The following is a 20433-nucleotide window of genomic DNA, read 5'->3' on the forward strand; positions in this document are numbered from 1 at the left end:
GTTGCGCCTTTTAGTGAACATCAGCGGTGGCAGTCCCTGGTTGGATTTTCTGCCATGCATTGTTCCCATTCTGACGCATACCAGAATGGATCCCTGCTTTCTTTCTGTGGGAGGACCGTGCTAGCTTGGAAACTTGGACATGGCTGTTCTACCTAATTGGAATTTGGTTGTGCTTATATTTCCTGCACCCTGTTCTGTTCGAAGACTGTAGCTACACAAAGAAAGGATGATCATTCAATCAACAAGGGAGGAACGTCTTCCATTTTCACCATTCACTCTGAGGACCTGTGACACTAGTGAAGTTAATGAGGCTTGGGAGGTTCCCATTACCCTGTACCATCGCTGCCGGCCTCCCCCTCAGTTGTAGAGAAACCTAGAAGGTTTTGAGGGTTTTGGGCCTCTGCTGGTGGGGAAACTAAGGCGTTGCTGAAGAAATTAAAAATATTAGATGACTGAATCAGTAACTTTGCATTTATCTTAAATATGACTTTATTGGAACTAGAAAAGGGAGAGCTGCTCTAGGAACATTTCCTCCACTTAAAAAATTCAGGATTTGATTTTTGTTTGTGGTCTTTTCTGTTTAGTTTTAAAACAGTGAGGCTTTTTTCATTACAATTGAGTTTTATTTATTACAATGCCAGGATAGAGGAGATTGTTCCTAGTAACTATTGGGTTGAGGTTTATGAGGAATAATCATACTCCTGGAATAGCCTAAACATAAATTTAGATCATCTGGATATAAGCCTGCTTAGAGAATAGAGAGAAAAGTATATTTGTAGGTAGATAAATTTGTTTTAAAACTTTATGATTTTTTAAAATTCTTAAGTATTATTTCTATTTCTGGAAGGGAAACAAAAAGAATAAAAAAGAGAAGACACTTATACTAAATGGAACTACTATGACACAGTTTTCTTTTTAACAAAGTTGATGATACTGTCTATCATAGGGGTTGGCAAACTATGGCCCATGGGCCAACTCTGGCCATGGTCTGCAAGCTAAGAATGGATTTTACATAGAAAAAACATGTTTTGTGGCACATGAAAGTTAGATGAAATCAAATTTCAGGGCCATGAATAAATTGGAACCTGGCCACTTCTGTTCATTTACATATTGCCTATACTTGTTTTCGTGATACAGCGGTAAAGGTGAGTATTTGTGAGAGACCATATGGCTTGCAAAACCTAAAATATTTGCCCTGTGGCCTTTTACAGGAACGTTTCTTGACCCTTCACCTACCCTTGTCCTACTCAAAGTGCCTTGATACGATATAAGGAACTTGAGCCAAAATGTAAATCAAGGCATTGCTTCTGTCATCAAGAAAATCTTGCTATAGAAAAATTGTCAGCAGTGTTTTCAGTGATGTATGTAGTTGACATACGTTCTGGTACAAGCTCCTTATCTCATTGTGGACTGGTAGCTACTTTTGAGTAGTAATGCTCTATAGTCTTTTGTATTTAATTTTACATTCGTAAGTTTTTATTTTTAATATGAGTTTAAAGAACTCTGGGTTTATTGAGAAATGAACGAGTCATTTTCCTCTCCCTTGAGGCAGCCATTTTTAACTTAGTATCCCTGCTTCTGAGTAAAATGTTTATATTGTACTTTTTAATTTTTTCAGTGTTAAGTAGAACCCCTTTTTCACACAATGAAAGATGAGCACTTAGTTTTTTCACTCATGCACATATATTCACATGGGTGTGCATGTAATCCTTCTATTAAGACTATATCATAATTCTGCTTAAATTAATATTAAAAGTTTAGCTGGTATATGCTAATCACCACCAAGCTATGTAGCATATTCTGCCTACTTTTCATTTCCTGCACAATTTTTTGTTTTATCTGGAGTTAATAGTTTTAAAATTTTGTGTGTTTTTTTAAACACACTGTAAGAATCTCTCAAAACAAAGATTCAGTTTGTTAATTTTATCTCTTTCAGCAATACTTTCCAGGAGCTTTACCAGTCTGGCGTAGTTCTTTTTTTCCTGCTACAGAGCTGTCATCATTGAATTTCTTTACCGTTATCCAGGGCTTTTCTGTGCTTTATCCCTGGGTTGGAACTATGTTTACTGGATCCCATGGCTTCTTCTTTATGATTTAATACTTTATTTTGGTGGCACAGATTCTCTAGCTTCTTGGGAAAAGAGTGCTTGGTAGGTAAATATTTTGAGATCTTTCATGTCTATTTTATAATAGTTCAGCTGGGTATAGAATTTTGTTAGAAGTTATTTTTCTTCAGAATTGTGAGAACATTGCTCCACTGTCATTTAGCTATTAGAGATTTTTTTCTTGTATTTTAGATGTTTGAAACTGTTGTGATTCCCATCCTTTATGATTTGTTTTTTCTTTCTGCAGGATTTTAGCAAATTCTTTTTTATCCTGAAATTCGATAGTGATGCACTTTGTTTATTCATGTGTGAACATGTTACAAGGGTGGACCCAAAAAAACTGCAGTGTGGGCAGGTGTGCTCATAAATCACTCATCATAAAATGGGTAAATGCATTGAAAGAGTCTTCAAGAAAAATTTTCACTGTAGCTGAACATAGCCTCTCAGAACAACGGCAGCTTATGTGCTGATACAGATGTGTTGCTAGAACAGTCACCTCGAAGGGGAAGCCTGTACTACAAGGGGTCTGCCCTCCAGAAGATAATTCTGGCTTTTTTGGGTGGGGATCCTCCTTCATATGCTTTAATTTTTAATCCTTTATGCCTGGGAACTTCAACAGTTTTGTTGATTTCCATCTGGTGTCTCTGCTTTTTTCTAGAACTCCTATTTGGATATTTGACTTTGTGAACTGGCCTTCTAATTTTTTTTCCTCCTATTTTCCATCTTTTTGTCTTTTTTGTTCCTTCCAGATTTCTTCATATTTACCTTTTGGCCCTTCTATTATTTCATTTATGATACTGTATTTTAATTTCTCAGCTTTGTTGTTACTCGAATGTTCTTATTAGTATTTAAAAAAATCTAATACTTGTTTCAGAGAGGAATATTATCTATTAGCTTTCTGAGGAAATTATTATAATCTTTTGAAAATTTTCTTCTCCCCACATAGTCTATGTTCTCCAAGTTGTTTTTGAACCCTTTTGGTTATTTTGGTCCCTTATTTTTCATATTAGAGGCTTTCCTCAGCTATCTGGTGGTCCTTGATTGTTTCTCTTGTTTAAGGATGAGGTATTGAACACTTGGGTTAGACACAATAGACTTATGTATGGGTGTATATCTTGAAATACAGATGCTTCTTACATAAGTTTTAAACCAATCCTAGTTTTGGCGAATGGGGGAAGTCCTTAGTATAAATCATATTGGCTATTGTATTTTCTTACCACTAGCTCAGGATTTAGCTTTCGTGAGTCTGAAGGCTGTTACCACTGATACATCTGCTATCCAGCTTCCAAAGTTTCATTGATGTGTTTTTTTCTCCTATTAATTTTTGTCCTTTTGAGCTATGACAATAAAATAACAAAATAAATTCCTTTATTTTTGTCTAGAGATACTTAGGGAGAGAACCAAAGTAAATGTTTGAGCTTGCTTTAGTTTGTTGATCATGTTCTGCCTCATTGTAAGACCACAACGTAATTTATTTAACCAATCTCCAATAGTTTGGCATTCATATAGTTTGTAATTTTTCTGTTATTTAGAAAATAGAGTAAATCTCTGTGTAAAGGGCAGTTATTTCCTTAGGAGTGTTTTAGAGCATATTTGCTAAATAGCTTTTCACAAATGTTATCTAGTGTATACCTACCCCTATGTGTGTTCATTTTTTAATATGTTGTTGAACAGAGGTTGACCAACTTTTTCTTAAAGGGCCATCTAATAAATATTTTAGGCTTTATTGGCCATATAGTCTCTGTTGCAACTACTTAATGCTGCCACTGTTGCATAAAAACAGCTGTAGACAATATGTGAATGAATGCGGGTGTCTGTGTTCCAATAAAACTTTATTTACAGCAGTAGGCAGTGGGTTGGGTGGCCTTTGAACCATAGTTTGCCAACCGCTCTCACAGATCTTGGAATATCGATAAGCAGTAAATGTGAAAGAAAAAAGTGATCTGCATTTCTTTTCATAACCTAGAATCCACCTGCAGTTTTGTAGTCATTTTACCTGATTTAAAATATCTCTTAATGCCAAGGAAACCTAAAAACGTCCTAAGATGCCTGGGGCCTTCATGTACATAGTCTGACAGTCCTACAAGTTTTTGCTGAAGGATTCTGCTCTGTGGTGACTCTAAGACCTGAACACACAGTTGTTCTCTCTTCAGCAGTCACCCTGTCTCCTAGGAATTAATTGCACAGGAAGCAGCTGAATAGCCTGAAAGGCCCACAAAAGGAGACCTGTGAACTCTTAACTGAATGCCTCTGGGACACTATAGGTGATTTCGGGAACTGATGCAACACTGTAAATCAGACTGTTGGCCAAGAGTCTCACTTCTGAGAAATTCGTAACTCAGCAAAGTATCTTGATACATGTGGCCTACTGAAAAACAGGTTTTCTATTCTCTGCTTAAGCAGTTTCACTTCTTAAGGAAAAAAATGCAAGGGAGGGCTCTTCTTGTCTCTCTAAGTTAGCAGAGAAGCATGTTCATTTCACAGCGATTAGCTGAGCCTACTTGAGACTTTTGTGCCTGTTGTGGCTTGCCAGTTTCCTGCCTGCCTTCCCTGTGGCGCTTTAGCTGATCTGTGCTGTTTGTAGCCATATGGTCCCCTGAGCACGTGGCTTGGCTTCCCTGTCCCTGCTGCTGGATGCTTGGGCCTTGCAGATTTCACAGACCTGAATAATACAGCAGTGGGGGTGTGTTTTTTGGGGGGGGGGCATGGGTAAGAGGGGACATCATGTGCTCAGGAGGTGGAATCTTTTTGTTACCCTGCCTGGTTAGAGGCCTCTAGCTTGCTTCTCTGTACCAATTGATTGCTTAAAAATACAGAGCCCTAAAAGAGGTACTTTGAGGTAGTTCAAAAAAAATGGGGAGTTGTTTCTGTTTTCAAGGAGCTTACCCTCTAGGGCTTTGTCTGGGAGATCGCCCTAAGCCTAATAACTCTCTGGTATTGGTGGCCATGTCCAGTTCTGGAGGTGAGGTTAGAAACTATCCATGGATGCAGTGGATTCTAGTTCTTACTTGGTTTGGTCTTGATTATTTTTTGCTGCATTTCAGTCATTGCTTTGAATGGAATTCATTATCATGTCTCTCTAAAATGGTTATTAAGCAAGGATACTTTTTTTTTTCCTAATCCTTACCTAAGGATATGCTTAGAGAGAGGAAGAGAGAGTGGGGGACAGTGGGTGGAGGCATGGGGAGAGACAGACATCAGTGTGAAATAGAAACATTGATGGGTTGCCCCCCGTATGTGCCCCAACCAGAGGTTTGAGCCTGCAGTCTTTTGGGTGTACAGGAAGATGCTCCAGCCAACTGAGCCATGTGTCTTGGGCAAGGATACTTAATATTTTTGGCATTTTCTAGACTTTTCCATTATATTCTCCTTTGGTAATCATGTGCTTTGGTAATGTGGAGAGAGCAACAACAACAAAAAATACTAGCTATTTCCTTGACTTTTTTGTTACAGGGCTTTCAGATGAAGTTTTGTGGGTGATCTGGTTGGAAAGGTGGCCTCCGTTATACCAAAAAGATATCAAGCCCTGGCTGGTGTGGCTATAGATTGAGTGCCGGGCTGTGAACTGAAAGGTCGTAGGTTCAGTTCCCAGTTGGTACATGCGTGGGTTGCGGGCCAGGTCCCCAGTTGATGTGTGAAAGGCAACTGATCAGTGTTTCTCTCACACATCCATATTTTTCTCCTTCTTTCCCTCCCTTCCCCCATGTCTAAAAATAAATAAATAAAATCTTAAAAAAAGATATCAAGACTTAGTTTATAGCTTAAGTTAGCAAACTGGTAGCTGATAGAAAAGAAAATGATTGAATTAGAAAAGATTTGTAAAAAGTATTTACCTGGCTTTTTAAATAGTGACTTAATTTTTTTAGAACAGTTTTAAATTTACAGAAAAGCTGGACTGATAGTACAGACAGTTTCCCATTCCTCCCTCTCTCCTTCCCATTTCTCCTACTGTTCTCTGATATGATTATGGCACAACGAAGATAAGTAGAATACCAATATTGATATGTTATTTTCAACTGAAGTCCATACGTTAGTCAGATTTCCTTAGTTTTTCTCAATGTCTGCTTTGTGTTCCAGAATGTCATCCATGATGGCCCACCAAATTTCATTGTCATGTCTCCTCAGGCTCCTTGTGGATCTGGCAGTTTCTCAGACTTTCTTTGCTTTTGATGACCTTGACAGTTTTGAGGAGTCTTGGCTGGGTGTTTTGTAGAATGCCCATCCATGGGAATTTGTCTGATGTCTGGTTTCCTTTGAAGTACCTGTTATAACATCTAGTGTGTTTGATCATGCTTAGGTGCCCAGAGGTATTTGCATCAGGAAATGTTGTGCTTAGTATTTTGTTGAGGACACACACTTCTGCGGGACAGGGAAGGGACTATGTAGTAACTCCAGGCCATTCCTGTAATAGTTGTGTGGGGTATTCCTTATTTTACCCACTTTTGGTGTTGATTCATTAGCATTGACAGGATTAGTTTTGGGGACACTAGACATAGCCTATAGCCTTATGGAGCAGAAGGAGCTAGATGTCATGATTTCAGAGAATAGAAAGGGTATTTGTTGTCCCATTTTCAGTGGCCCCATCAAGGGCAGTCCCTGCTGGTGCCTGTACAACCCCCGCCTTTTGGCTGCTGGTCCTTTTATTCCTATCTGGTACTGATAATTTAGTTAACTTTGGGAATATTGGTAGTTGTATCTGGGGAGCTCTTCTGAATGTCTCTGTAGCTCAGGAGGCTATTGTAGGCTCTTTTTGCTCATTTTATATGCACTGCAGGATTTTAAGAAGCTGAACAGTAGCAGCCCTTCACCGCCCAGTGATCACTGTGGATGGGCTCTGCAGATGGCGAGTGTGGCCGGAGGCCAGGGATGGGAATGCGTGTCCCAGCCCCTGACAGCACTCTGCACTTCTCTTAACTTGTGGCAGCCCTTAGCCTACACCCGTCATTAATCAACCACTCATTTTTTCTTTTGTGTTTGGGCTTCAAGAAATGGGGAAGGATTTGGATTTAGGGCATGTATTTTGAGTCCAGCTAGTGACTTTTTTTAGCGTAGATTTCTGCTGTGCCTTAGGTTATCTCCTAGAGTGTGTGGTATGGGGGTGTATGTGTGGGTAGATTGAACAGGAATCTGCAGCTTGTGGAGAAAGTGAGTGATGTGGGCATACTTAGAATTATCCTGATGAAAAGCGCCGTAAGAAATATCACTGTTATAAATGTGGTCTGTAACGGTGCTGATGAGCAGGCTTTGGGTAGTAATCCACTCTGCATTTTACTTATTGCACAGTACGTGACTAGAACCACTATTTTATTGCCTCTTCCATGCCTCAGCTCTGGAGCTGCTTGTTCTCCGGACAGTAATGACACAATTTACAGAGGAATAGTAAGTCATAAATCCCCCTTAAATACACATACAGACACACACACATGCACTCACCATACACCCCTTCACCAGAAAGCCAAACCTCTTTTAGCTGGCAGTCTGGGTGTACAGGTCTTGAAGAGGAGGTTTCTAATCAGGGAATTGCCAAGCAGAGAAAGTCTGCTGCTTGTGGCCTGAAATTTACAGCTTCAGGAATCCATTCGCTGCTGCTGCTGCTAACGCATGACGGCGGGTGACGAACACCAGTAACTTGTCACAGGGTTATGCTTAGATCTTCACGTTCTGTAATCAAGGGGTGAAGGTGTGAGCACTATGGTACTTTCCCTGGTTTTGTTCCTCTCTTAGCATGACTAGGGATTGGAGGATGTCTAGATATTTTTCATGTCCTGATCCAGAAATTTCTCAATGTTTTTGGCAATTGACGATAAGAGTTTTGATATGAGAGGAATGTGTAGCTCTGTTCATTATTGAGATTAAGAAAATGATTTTTGTTCGTCTGCGATGCCTGACAATTACCCTACTTTCCTTTGGGCAGTGGTCCTGTACCTTTGAGAGAAGAGCAGCGGTGGTTTGCTTTACTTAGTTATTTTGCTTGGCATGGTTTTGTGGAACTTTTCTTCTCTTTGGTTTGAAGGTGGGATAGCAGACTAGCATGTATCATGAATACTTCGTCCTTGGGATGTTCTGTCATCCATTTTATAATTTGTTCCTTTCACTCAAATGATGGATTTTAAAGGATAGGGAAATCATTTTTTATCTGTTTTGGTCAGGTCTCCAAGCTACTGATGGTATCTTTAGGGAATGAGAGAAAGTTTCCATTATAATGGACATTTTTACTTGGCATTAATGTTTAGATGGTAGTAGGAATAAGATGTGCTCTTCTTCATTCAATTACTGAACCTGTATTTTTGGTTATATCTTGCGGCCTATTTTTAAGTTCTGCACTCATGAACATATTTTTGTGATTGGGTTGGCATAGAGGGCTCTTTGATTTGGAGGGTCCGGTGACCTTTGATACCATCCGTACTTAGGTAATCAGCCTTGACCTTGGTCTTGGTGTGACCAAAGACCATGCTTTTGATTACTTAAAATTGGTGATTGGACTTCACCAAGTTTTTCTGATCAGATGAGTTTTAGGTTCTGGCTGTTTGGTTATTTGTGGTTAGCCATTGTGATGATCAGATCTGTCATAAAAGTTACAGCAGAATGGCTGTGGTTTTTTGAGACTAGCTTTTTGCTGCTTTCAGAGTTGCAAGTTAACCCGTATATAGTGGACAATTAGAAAAGGGGCTAGGTGGAGGATGGAAGGGGCAAATGTATGATAGAGGAAGGAAACTAGACTTCGGGTGGTGAGTGCACATTGAGTATATGTAGATGCTGTATTATAATGTACACCTGAAATTTATATAATGTTAGTTGTCGCAGTAAATATAATTTTTAGAAATGTATATGTCTCCCATTCTCGCCCCATCTACTCAGCTATTTCTCAGACTTTCGTTACTTTTCCAGTTAATGGCATGGTTTTCTGAACATGGCTTCCCTTACTGATGGTGGTAAAATCTAGGGACGTCTTTCATCCACCAGCCCTAGTCAGCCTTCCATGGATCTATAGCTCAATTCTAACGATCATCTTTCTTATTTCATCCATTCTGTTTGATGGCACTTTCCTCCTGCTGTTTCCTGTTCTGCATAATTTCTCTCTTGTTTTTGCTTTTTGCTCCCTTAAATCACTCAGATTGTCCCTTAAATCACTCAGATTGTCCCTTAAATCTCTCTTTTTGGTGTGTGGTTGGCAGGTTCTTTGGGAAAAGGTAGAGGATAGCCATTTTGGAGGAGTCTGCAAGTAAATCGGTATATTTAGCCTCAAAGATCTGAAGCCTTCCAGGGAGTAGTTAGCGATGGCCCTTTTATCCATAGCAAAGGAGAGTTAGCTCCTTTCGTTTCATTTGGGGATTCTGTGCTCACTGTAGCAGCTGACCCTGTAGTTTGTTTGGCTGGCTGTCGGATCCTGATGGGGCCTGATTGAAGACTAGAGGTGTTTTTGATTCTACAGATGAAGTGGATGGTGACACTGTTTTGTAATCAATAGGTACCTTGTAGCAAAGTGTTGCTTGCAAAAAAAAAAAGGCAAGAAAGAAATGGAACAGCCATATAACAACAGACTCTGAGTATAATTAGATGAATTAAAGACTGCTGGCTGAATTGTAGTTTTAGTTGTAACCCTGATGTAGTACTAGCCTGGTTTTAATGGAATGTTATTCTGTGCACATCAGTGGAGTGTCCTGATAACCTCCACCGAGGAACATTTGTGCTTTTGTCTTTCTGAATAGTTTTCCTTGTAAGTTATCTCAGACTGGAAGTTAATCTTTTAGCTGAGTGTGGGGTCCAGTGTCACTGATTTGGGGTTCCAGAACAAAGTTCCCATAGTAGTGCTCTGAAAAGGTGGCTTTCAAAGTAGCTGAAGTAATGAATGTCTTAGTGATTTAATGTTTCTACCTGTGAGACTAACAACTTTTCCATGCTGAGATGACAGTTCTGTTTGCCCTTCATTTGCCTTTGATTTTCCTGATCTCTTTTGGGCATGCTATTTTCTTCTTTCACATACAGTGCCGGTACCTTCTTCTAATCTAGCTCTTGCCACTTATCCTAGATTCACGTTGAGATAGGGATCAATTTTAGTTTAGAGCCTGTTTCCAGAAAAATCTTCAGTAACAAGTAGAGACTGGATTTCTAGTTCATACGCTTTGTAGTTAACCACATGTCTTGGTCAGGGCAAAAGATAAAAAAAAAAAAAGATTGACTGTCTTTATGAATGCTATAGACTCTGCTCATTGAGAAATCGTAATCAGGTCTTTGGGGACTGGCAGTTGTAACATAGTTTTTTCCCAGGATTGTTGTCTCATGAAGGATATTAGATCTATTTCAGTGGCTATTGCTCTCACTTGTCTCCTCCTGACTGTGGAGGGCCTCATTCCTTAGCACGCGTGCTGTGGTGTCTGGGCCATTGAAGCAGGTTTCAGTATTTTTGCTTTCATGCCCACAGGTGATGCAGGTGCTGAATGCTGATGCCATTGTTGTGAAGCTGAACTCTGGTGACTACAAGACCATCCACCTGTCCAGCATCCGACCCCCGAGGCTGGAGGGGGAGAACACACAGGTAAGAATAGGGAAACAGTGCAGCCTCCCTTCAAACACCAAATGGAAGGGGCTGGAGAATTAGTTAAGTATGGTACATATGTCTGAGATTGCTAAAAGACAAGTATTTTAAGTCTCCAAAGTACCTCCTAATATTCGAAGCCTGGCTGTTACTGGGCAGGCCTCGGTTTCTCCTGAACCATACTCACTGCTCTTCTTCGTTATGGATGGGCACTGCTCGTGTTCCTCCCTTGGGGGCCGGAGAGGAGGTAAGGCCAGGATATGTGAGGAGGAGGAGGATGAGTTTGTTTAGTAGGGAGATACTGTTTTTCTGAGAACAAGGAGAGGGGAAGGCCTGCATCTCACATGCATGGTAATAAGGCCTTGTTAGGAATAGGGATTGAGGTAGAACTTTTTTTTTGTGCTTATTTCTTGTTACAGACACTTTTACAACTCCTGTTTTTGCCCTCTGATAAGCAACGTGTATAGCTGTGTCGACTGGTCACAGAGCTGAGTTTTCAATGAAAGCCAGTGACCCAGGCAAATGTTTGGACAGTTTTCATAAATTAAAAAGCATGGTCGAAGTTAGTGCTATCTAGTTGTACAATTTACCTATTTTGTAGTTCTAAAGACACGAAATTTACCTTTCTGATGTTTTGCAGGTCTACGTGACTTGGTACATTCACAAATTGAAATTTCTGCCCTGTTTTCATTTGCATGAGAGTTTACAGACAGCTCATAAGAGTAAAATAAAAATATCATGATTGTCTTTTGAATCAGATTATGCATAAGAAACACATACAGAATGGGTTCTTTGAATGTCTGGCCAATCAGTTCATTCTCTCCACTTTTTTCCCCCCTATGGAGGAGGCAGTTTAATGCAGCAAACAGTATTGTGGTAAGGTTGAGAATTTCAATGCATGAAAGCCTAGAAATGCCAAAATAAGTTTCTCTCAGTAACTGTAGCTCTGCCTCATTGCACAGTGTAAATATACATCTCCAATTTTATCAGTATTGGGAGTAGTCCACAATTCTGCATCTGTGCCATACAGTTGGAATTAAGGTTCCCACAGCAACCACAACTTTGAAATTCTTAAACGTTAATTTTTGTGCCTGCATCATCAGCCAAAAGCATTATGTTAATGTAGACTATGTAGCTGAATTTTAAGCAGTTTTTAGTGGGGGCTGGGAGTGTTACAGCTTAGGTAGAATGATAGCAGGTTTTCTGGAGTAAGAACTAAACTATTCCTGAAGATTTTTAGGTTTTCTAGGATCCTTTGAAACTCCTCAGGGTGTAATGGATGGACTTTCCCTAGCCTAGCAGACAATGAGAAGTTGTTGGAACATATGCCCTAGTTTAGGCAGGATCCTCTTGATAGAATTCTTTGTTCTTTACACCAAGGAAGGTTATCTCTTCCTCCTCTTTCTCTTCTTCCTTTTCCTCCTCCTCTTCTTTCCTCTCCCTGCTTCTCTTCTTCTTCTCCTTCTTCCTTCTCTCTTCTCCTCCTCCGTCTTCTTTCTTCACTCCTGAGAGTTTTTCTCCATTTTAAAGAAGTTTGAAGTAAGGCTTAGCTCTAAGAGTCTACAACATTTGGCTTTCGACTGGAAAATGAGGAATGATTGCCCTTATTATTCCTTTAGAAGGTTGTAATGAGGGCTCACATAAGAAAGAAGTTAAATAAGTTAATATAATGCACCTTGAACAGAAAGGAGCACGCCATGAAGAACCCAGTTGTGGATGCTATGGAGAGATTACTCAGGAGCAGCTAGTGTACATCTTGGCAGTTCATGGATGAAGAGGAAGAGCAGATTGGAGAAAGGGCACTCTAGACCAACACTGTCAGTAGCTATATAATGTAAGCAACAAATGTGAGCTATATTTGTTATTTTAAGTTGTCTAGTTGATATATTAAAAATTTACTTCTGATGCGTTTTATTTAATAGACTATATCCAAAACATTTCAGCATTTAATGAATATAAGAAATAATGAGATACTTAAGTTTTTACTAAGTCTTTGAAATCTTGTGTATATTTTACACTTGGAACACATCTCAATTTGTTCTAGTGTATTTCTAGGCCTCAACAGCCACATGTCGATTGTGGCTACTGTAACGGACAGCACAGGTTTAGAAATTCAAATGAATGGGTTCATCATCATTGGTAGATATTTACTGGGAGACACTTTGCACCAGCTACTGTGCTGGAGATACAGCCAGGGAGTAAAGCAACCCCTCATGGAATATTACAGTCTAGTAGGGGTAGTGCACAAGTAATTTTACTTAAGTTATGAAATTTAACTTATGTTAGAATTTCTGAGGATGCATAATCTGGGAGAACTTCTTTGAGGAAGGGTGATTTGGAGTTAGCTAAGTAAAAAGTGGGGGAGAAGACAAGTTCTGACAAGAATTGCATGAGTTTGAGAATAGGGAGTAGATGGACTCTGGATGGTGCATGAGTGGTATGATGCCTTTATGGTACAAAATATAGGTAGGGCCAGATCTTGCTTGTTTTGTGAGTATCTCAGGATACTCATGGAGAGAGAGAATATGGGGCATACGGTGAACTGCAAATAATTTAGTATGACTGGAATAGAGGCGATAGTTTTGCTAGAGAGTGGAGAAGTGGGCTTGGGAGTTAGGCAGGGGCCATGTGTTAACCTTGTGTGCCACATTTTTTAAATTTTGTTTTTGAGAATTTTAAACCTGGGAATGGTTTAAATCCAAAGGGAACATTTGGATTTGAGCACTCTTGTGTTGGTGGCTTGCATTTACAAAACATGACAGTAATTTGCATTTATAAGAAATCATATTAGATGATAACTGAGCCATATAGCAAGGAGTTCTGGTGTTCCTTTTGGTAAGCCTCTACTGACCAAGGCCATGGGGGCAAATGGTGCGATGACTGAGAATTTGTGGATGTAGCTCTAGCAATCTCTGTCAGAGTTCTTGCCTTCCTGCTTAAAGAATTTCACAGAACTCATAATCAGTAGAAGATTCCGCTCTATGCTTATCTTAAAGTTATCATAGATATACAATATGCACGTAGGAATAAAAATCACAGGGAGGTCCCATTGAGTGTATAATTATGTCTGTAATGACTGGGCAGGTAGGCATTCCTCTCCTTGGGGGTTTTGGTTTCTAGTCTTCTTTCCTATACATCTACTGTTCTTACACAAGGGGAGGCCAGTCAAGTACTCAAGACAGAGATGTTGGGGCCAGAGCTCTATTATCCCATATGGCACCCTTGTATAAATTAGAAAAGGTTGCCCCTTCCTCCAGGCAGCCTCATGTCAGGGCACATGGTTTGGCAAACAAAAGAGAGGCTGAATTTCAGCTTCCATTCAGCCCTTGTCCCCTTGGCCAGGTGCCCTTGAGCAAGACAAAAAATGCACAAGAATATGTGGCTGTCCTAGTTAGAACAGGACTGGTAGACTCTCCAATGAACATGTCAAGAGTTGTGCAGGAACTGGGGGACAGTCTCATAGTGGCAGAAACACAGAATGCTTGAGGATTATTTGGAGACTGGATGGACTGTGGAGGGCTTTGAATACAACACTCAGAAGATTGCCTTCTGTCTGATATTTGGACATTTTCTGGAGGCCATTGCCTTTAAATGGAGAAAAAGATATCCTGACAGCTTATGGTGTTGGTGTTTGTTCTGAGCGGAGTGGGAGAAGGCGCAGATGAAGGAACTGGAGTCTTTGCATGAGCTTCCTCAAGGGCAGGCAGATGGCGTGCGGTGACTCCTGCTGCAGGCTGGGCCTCCCTGCAAACTCCCAGATGACGACCCAATGGGGCTTGCCCTTCAAGTAAGGCAGGAGAGATTTCTCCGAATGTTTATCTTCCCCAGACCTTAAAACCTCTAATAATGTGTCAATGAATATATAGATCTGCCGAGACAACTGTACGTTGTGGGGAGAGTAGGGCAAATTAGATTTCCCTTTTTTGTAGAGCCTAGTTCATTTCCCTTAAATTATGCATAGAGGCAGGAAGGCTTTGCCCAAGGACAACTGTATACTTCCACTCCCCACTTTTGGTTACTTTCTAATTGCAGCCTGAAGAAGGGCCCTGGATAAAACAGCACAATCAAAGGAACTGTTTGCACCCTAGGCAGCTGCTTTCCAATAGTACCCCAGAATCCATGCTTCAGATATTGGTTGGAACTTGATTTGTTGCTTCAAAGTGTGATAGAGTTAAAAGCAAAGTAGTAGTTCCCTCAGAAAGATAACAGTTGGATGGCTGATGCTGCTGATTTCTGTTTCTGTGGCACTGGCACTGTGCTTCTGGATTATTATTTTGTTTTTGTGCTTTTGGGCGCTGATGTGTGGTGTTCCTGTGGCAGTGTTTCCTCAGCACCCCGAAGGGATTGGTTTCAGGGCCCGCTGTGGATATCAGAATTTGTGGATGCTCAAGTCCCTTATATAAAATGGTGTCATATTTGCACACAACCTAAGCATATCCTCCCATGTGCTTAAAATTATCTCTAAATTACTTATAATACCTACTACAGTGTAAATGTTCTGTAAATAGTTGTTACACTGTATTGTCTGTACATGTTCAATACATATATAACCATCGTAGGCCTAGCTACATAGTACATGTCTGTAAAAACATTTTTCTTTTCTTTTTTTTTAAATTGTATTTTATTGATTATGTTATTACAGTTGTCCCCATTTTTTCTCCCTCTGCCCCATCCAGCCAGCACCTCCCACACCCTCAGGCAACCCCCACACCTTTGTCCGTGCTCGTGTCCGCGGGTCATGCGTATGTGTTCTTTGGCTGCTTTTTTCCTATGATGTACTTTACATCCCCATGACTTTTCTGGAACTACCAGTTTGTGCTTCTAAATCCTTTCACCTTTTTTGCCCATCCCTCTGGTACCCCTCCCATCTGGAAACTGTCAAATGTTCTCTATTCTTTTTATTTTCAGCTTATTTGTTTTGTTTTTTAGATATTCAGATGTTTTTTTAAAAATTTTTTTGAAGATTTCATTTACTTTTTAGAGAGAGGGGGAGGGAGGGAGAAAGAGAGGGAGAGAAACATCATGTGTGGTTGCCTCTCATGTGCCCCCTACTGGGGACCTGGCACACTACCCAGGCATGTGCCCTAGAGTGGGGATCAAACTGGTGACCCTTTGGTTCACAGGCCAGCACTCAGTCCACTGAGCCACATGAGCCAGGGCAGATACTCAGTTGTTGGCAGATACGTATTTATTGCCATTTCGTTGTTCACATTTTTGATCTTCTTAAACAAGACCCTTTTAACATTTCATAAAATTCTGGTCTGGTGGTGATATACTCCTTTAACTTGTTCTTGTCTGGGAAGCTCTTTATTTGCCCTTCCATTCTAATGATAGCTTCGCTGGGTAGAGTAGTCTTGGATGTAGGTCCTTGCTTTTCATCAGTTTGAATATTTCTTGCCAGTCCCTTCTGGCCTGCAAAGTTTCTTTTGAAAAATCAGCTGACAGTCTTATGGGAACTTGCCTGTAGCTATCTACTTTTCACTTGCTACTTTTTAAGACTCTCTCTTTGTCTTTAATCTTTTGCCTTTTAATTTTGATGTGTCTTGGCGTGAGCCTATATTCATCTTGTTTGGAACTGCTTCCTGGATTTGTATGTCTATTTCCTTCACCAAGTTAAGGAAGTTCTCTGATGTTAGTTTTTCAAATAGGCTTCCAATTTCTTGCTTTTCCTCTTCGACTTTCGCACCCCCATGATGCGAATGTTGGTGTTCTTGAAGTTGTCCCAGATGCTCTTTACCCTGTCCTCATTGTTTTGTATTTTTTTCCTCTTGCTGTTCTGATTGGATGTTTTTTGCTTTCCTATATTCCAAATTGCTGATTTGATTCTTGGCATCATTTATTCTATTGTTGATTCCCTGTAAATTGTTCTTTAATTAGTGTATCCTTCGTTTCTGACTAGTTCTTTTTTATGGTTTCCATGCCCTTTTTTATGCTGTTCTAAGTTCGCTGAGCATCCTTATAACCAGTACTTTGAACTCTGCATCTAGTAGCTTGCTTGCCTCCATTTTGTTCTTCTTTTCTGGAGTTTTGTCCTGTTCTTGCATTTGGGCCATGTTTCTTTGTCTCCTCATTTTGGCAGCATCCCTGTGTTTGTTTCTATGTATTAGGTAGAATGGTTATGTCTCCCAGGCTTGGTAGAATGGCTTAATGTAGTAGGTTTCCTGTAGGATCTAGTGGCACAGCTTTCCTGTTATCCAAGCTGGGTACTCGAGGTGCACCAGCTGTGTGGGCTGTATACTCCCTCCGCTTGTAGTTGAGCCTTGATTACCATTGACACATCTAGGGTCAGCCACCGCTTGTGTTCTGTCTGTGTTCACAAAGCATATGCTACAAAGGAATCTGCAGTGGCTGCTACCTGTGCTGGGCTTGAAGGTGCCCAGGCGAGGCTAAGCTGTGAACCACGGCTGGCTGCTGCTAGTGCCTGGCCTGGGGTTGCTTAGCGAGGTACAGAGCTCACTAAAGCCAGATGCTGCTTTTTTGAGAGAATTTGGGAAAATCTGAAGCGTGGGCCAAGACAAGCCATTAGAAACAGCTTGGGTGGGCCCGAAAGCTGTGGGGCAGGGTCTCAGGGAATCATCAGAGTGGGGCAAACAGAGTGAGCAAGGTTGATGGAGTCTCAGATGTGGTGCCCACTTGTAGGCTCTATATTTCTGTGTGGGGAAGGCTCATAAAAGGAGCAGTGGTCTCTGCCATCACTTCTGTCTGGGGGAAAGTTGCCCGTCAGCTCTTGCCCTGATGCTGGACAATTCAGTTCCTCCCCCTATGTCTCTGATGCCTTTAAATCCGCTGCCCCTGCACTGGAGCTCAGAGGCAGCAAGTCTGACTAAGTCTGTGTTTGGGCCCTTTAAGAGGAACTGTCAGGTGGTCCAGCAGTTTCTGTTTTTTACAGTGTCAGTTCCCAACTGATTTTTGCAGCCAGAAGTTATGGTGACTTCTCTTCCTGGCAGTAGAACCCTGGGCTGGGGCCTGGTTTGATATGGGACCCTTCACTTTTTAGCTATCCCTCCTGATTTTTTCTGGGTACAGGACCAGCCTGTTCTGCATCTCCGCCCCTCCTACCAGTCACGATGTAGTTTCTTCTTTAATTCCGTAGTTGTAGGACTTCCATTCAGTTTGATTCCTGATGATTCTGAATGACGGTGATTCTATAATTTAGTTGTAATTTTGATGTGGTTCTTTGAGGAGGTGAGCTGTGTTTACCTATGCCACCATCTTGACCAGAAGTCCTAAATTTTTTTTTTTTTTCCCTTCTTTTGTAAAGCCAAGAAAATCATTCCACCTCAAATGTGATCAGGCAAAATATTTTTCTGGTGGTGGTTGTCTTCCTTGCAGCGTGGGCCAGCGCCCTGGGGCGCCACTGGCAAGGACATGGGCCTCGCTCGCTAGGCCTGCCTGGCTCCCACTTGCTCTGCCTCACTACATTTTTCTTTTCCGATATATTTTTTATTTGTAGTTGGCTGAATCCGTGGATATTGAACCCATGGATAGGGAGGGCAGAATGTATAGTTTATTTCATCCAGTCATTTGCTACAAAGAAACAGGTGCCAAATCTTGGAGAAAGGCTGTGGGATTTCTTAGGTACTGCCTTAAAGGACACATTGTGTAATCTCAGGACTTCCTAGAGAGTAAGTGGCTTTGATGTGAACCTGGAAAACCTAGTGCTGTATTGCCCAGGACTGCTGTGGGCTTCGTTTTAACACTTGTGGTGTTAATGACAATGGAATTACATCCCTTTGGCATCAGATGAAGGTGCTGACTTATTCCCCCATGAATTCCACTCATGCAGGGCTATTGTAGTGGGCAGAGAGATCTGAGCTGAAATTTACCTTGAAATCAGGCACATAATTTACCCAACCCTAAGGTGTTAAGTGCAGAAAGTTTGCTTTCAGTTGCAGAGCCTTTTCCTTCAAACTCCTTTCCTTAGCTTCTCTCTGTCTCCCTCTACATGACACCCTGCCCGCCCGCGTCCCCCCCCCCCCCCCCCCCCGCCACATACACCTCTTCAGTTCGGACGTCTGGTAAGTCTGGGAACCCAAAGGTGGAGCCTTCCCTCTCGTCTCCTAGTCCTGTGCTTTCACCTTGTATTCATTTCCATCACCTGTCTTTTTCACCCTCTTCCTGTGAAAGTATTTACCACATAAGTGTTTTTTCACAATAGGGCCTCTAAATATTCAGACAAGGACACTAAAAGGATCAGTTTTGTTAAAGCTGCAATCTGCTCTTCTCCCAGTGCCCTTGCTGCCAGGGGAAGGGGTTGTTCCTAGTCCTGACCCCACAGGGTCTCCTATGTAGGCAGTTCATGGCAGATGGAGCTGCAGGTAGGCATATTAGGAGAGATGCTCCGGGATTCTCAAGGCCTTTTTGTCAGAGGCAGGGCAGTTTCAGGTGCTAATAACTCCATTCGTTGTTGCACAGGGCCCCAGAGTCCTTTGCCATTTAGACACGATTAAAAGCAGTTCTCAACCTATTCCCTCCAGTTTAGATTTCTGAAAGCAAGATGACTGGTCCCTCTGGACCCTAAAGCAAATGATGCTGCCACTTAGAGATGCACACCAACAGAAAGCTGTGGAGCGGCGGCCCCTAAGTGAAGCGGGTGAACCAATAAACCCACTGACTGTGATCTCGCACTTGTGACGGGAGCATAAGGCAAATAGCAAATTAGAGAGGGACTCCAGCTTGGCATTAAGGACCTTGGAGAAAAGCAAAAGCTCTTTGAAATGGATATAGCATTTCACCGGTTTCCAGTGGGGAGATTTGGGGAATGCAGCAGTGTGATCAAAAGTCGGAGAATATGCTGGAGCGCTGGCAGAGGCGTCCTGCATGGTTCAGATTTGTTTGATGTGAGCATTTTTTGAGAAGAACACTTGAAAACTTCTTTGTTAGAGGACTGAAAAAAAATTATTAAGAGACTGTCTTAGCACATCTTTTGAAGATTTCACCATTTGTAAAAAGATTCATATCTAGGTACAACCCACTGCTCTGCGGGGGGTCACTGGGGGCATGCCCGCATCAACGTGGTGAGGTGAAGACACTGGTGTTTGGGTAGGTAGCAGAGTTCCTAAAGTGTACATTGCTCTGATCTTTTATAGGTGAATTATGACTTGGAGAAGACAGCAAGAACCTATCCTGTTTCCCTTTGATTTGCTTTCTTCTCCCAATTAAAAATTATATGTTCTTTTTGTTTCCCTCAGTTAATGCACCCCTTTCCTATGATCTTACCTGTTCCCTTCAAGTAATTTTTGTGGGATTTTAGCATCTTCTAATGGGTCTTGGGCATTAATCCTTCCCTGGATCATGTGCATTTACCTCTTGCAATCCATCTCTTTCTCTCTCTCCTTTCTTCATTTAATCATCACCATTATACAGTTCTGTATTTTCTATTTATCTAAATCTTCCTGGGGCTGGTGTGTTCCTATTTCTTGCCTCTTTTCGATCCCATGAGCTGCAGTAATTCTCTGTTTCCAGCGGTGACAGCACCATCGTATTTACTGTCCTGTGACTGTTTAACATAGTTCTGTGCTCAGGTAACCCCCTTTCTTTTGCTGGTTCTTGAAGGCGCATTTAGGCCAGAGATTTCCATACACGTATATCCTTCCTCTGCTTCATCCTGTACTGTTTATACATTCCACTGTGAAGCCTCAACTCCTCAGAGGGCTGGAACGGCATGGTTTTTTCAGCTTCATATCCTTTCTTTTCAAAAATCTTGCAGAGTGCTGTGAATACAGTAGGCATTTAATAAATGTTTAAATCAAAATATTTGCTGAGATTTAATAAGACTTATATGTTGCTTCT

General features: G+C 41.2%; 1 protein-coding gene across 1 annotated transcript in view; it reads left to right on the plus strand.

Annotated features, from left to right (window-relative positions):
• The window catches only part of SND1 (staphylococcal nuclease and tudor domain containing 1), a 412206-nt gene that overhangs the window by 45540 nt on the left and 346233 nt on the right, over positions 1-20433 (plus strand). The window contains exon 10 of the mRNA XM_054564546.1: positions 10528-10641. Coding sequence (XP_054420521.1) covers positions 10528-10641 — 114 coding nt within the window. The remainder of the gene's footprint in view (positions 1-10527; positions 10642-20433) is intronic.

Source organism: Pteronotus mesoamericanus, unplaced genomic scaffold (genome assembly GCF_021234165.1).
Source record: "Pteronotus mesoamericanus isolate MK-2021 breed Mesoamerican mustached bat unplaced genomic scaffold, CSHL_Meso_final scaffold_85, whole genome shotgun sequence".
Taxonomy (NCBI): Eukaryota; Metazoa; Chordata; class Mammalia; order Chiroptera; family Mormoopidae; genus Pteronotus; species Pteronotus mesoamericanus.